The sequence below is a fragment of the Anneissia japonica genome, unplaced genomic scaffold (assembly GCF_011630105.1).
Source record: "Anneissia japonica isolate Jap-2015-1 unplaced genomic scaffold, ASM1163010v1 scaffold188251_len1308_cov99_single, whole genome shotgun sequence".
NCBI lineage: Eukaryota > Metazoa > Echinodermata > Crinoidea > Comatulida > Comatulidae > Anneissia > Anneissia japonica.
The window spans coordinates 1-1,308 of record NW_022737541.1 but is presented as its reverse complement, the minus strand read 5'-3'; the positions used below and the strand labels follow the sequence as shown (position 1 = coordinate 1,308).

The 1,308-nt window shown below is 37.4% G+C and overlaps 1 protein-coding gene across 1 annotated transcript; it reads right to left on the bottom strand.

Annotated features, from left to right (window-relative positions):
• Nucleotides 1–203: 203 nt before the first annotated feature.
• LOC117117376 lies at nucleotides 204–1,196 on the bottom strand. The gene is made up of 2 exons (XM_033261652.1): nucleotides 906–1,196; nucleotides 204–397 (listed from the first exon to the last, which is right to left on the bottom strand). The coding sequence occupies exons 1-2, from the start codon at nucleotides 1,087–1,089 to the stop codon at nucleotides 219–221; spliced, it is 363 nt and encodes a 120-aa protein (XP_033117543.1). The 5' UTR covers nucleotides 1,090–1,196; the 3' UTR covers nucleotides 204–218.
• Between the last annotated feature and the right edge of the window lie 112 nt (nucleotides 1,197–1,308).

Here is a 1,308-nt window from a genome sequence, read left to right as displayed (position 1 = left end):
CAGGGCGATAACGGGAAGTATTTTTTAGATGTTTTGTAGAAACTGTCTAAATGCCAAATATTATTTATGATGCATAGTTTGGGGTATGCGGACTGCAGCAGCCTTAGGGTTTCAATGATCTTACCGTACCCTATAACAACTCCTAGCTGTACACCATAATGCATAGTTTGGGGTATGTGGGCTGTGTCCTTTTTCAATAAACTATTGTGTGTTGTTTATCAAGTGTAACAGTTTATCGTACCTATACCAGCACTTAAACTGTTGAGAGTGTCCGCCATGCTACGCACTTCATTCATGCTTGGGTAGGCATTCTCCTTTCGGTATGTTTCCAGAATTTGTAGTTCCTTCTCAGACCAGTGAAGTCTATCACGTCGACTAAAAACCGGTCTCGCTTGTCCTGATGAAATAAAAGATAATTGCTTATCAGGAAGTCCACACACACACACACACACAAGTGTAAGTAAGAAGTTGATAAATTTTATTATATTTAAAATATTTCAGTAGGAAAAATAAGCCTAAAAGAATAAGATATCAAGGGGCATTCATTGTTTAATTATCTTACTACTCTTTTTGATATAAATAGCAGTCAAAATCTTGTGTTCCATCTAGTTGTTGCAACAGTGATAAAGTAGTGCACTGAGGTAAAAGTTGGAATATAAATAAAGCATTGAGCGAGACTTTTTTTATTCCTTGTTTTAAATTTTTTTTTTAATCCTTGAAGGAGTGCATTCTGTCATGCAACAAAGTTGCAGTTAGTTACTATTTAGAAAACCATGGTAAATAAGGAACTAAGAACAAAAAAAAATTATAATGTAGTGTACCACCACCTTCCCCCCTCCCCCATCGGACAGACCTGGGCCACCTTTCTCCATCATAAAACGCCACTAAGTATAAGGGTTTCTTACCTTCAGTCCTATTTTGTTGAGACTGATTCCCCCTGTTTGATAAATAATACCAAGAATAAAGAAGTTTAATGGCATTCTTCGTTAGGCCTCTACCATTTAGAAGATAGTGCGACAGAATTCCCTTTTGGATACCAAGTTCTTTGGCGAGCCAGTTCTGAGATATGTCATGACCTAATACAAACATTTTAATGTCCTCCCACAGTTTGTTTGGATCATGGCTGTGTAGAAAAAGCAAAAAAGAAACAAACTGTTAAGCACACAGATCAGGAAAAAGGGCCTACTTAACTTATGTGCTTATTTCCTGTAGTGTCTCTTCAGGCTTGGTCATCTTGCATTATATTGGTATCAGCAGTAAACACCTCCGTCAGGATTTTCCTCCTTAAATAAACATCCTACATGGCCG

Bases quoted from the DNA above. Each gene is read 5' to 3' on its own strand.
- LOC117117376 (XM_033261652.1), bottom strand. From the start codon at position 1,089: ATGTTTGTATTAGGTCATGACATATCTCAGAACTGGCTCGCCAAAGAA. The intron at 398-905 runs GTAAGAAACCCT...TTATTTCATCAG, and splicing joins TCAACAAAATAGGACTGAAG to GACAAGCGAGACCGGTTTTT.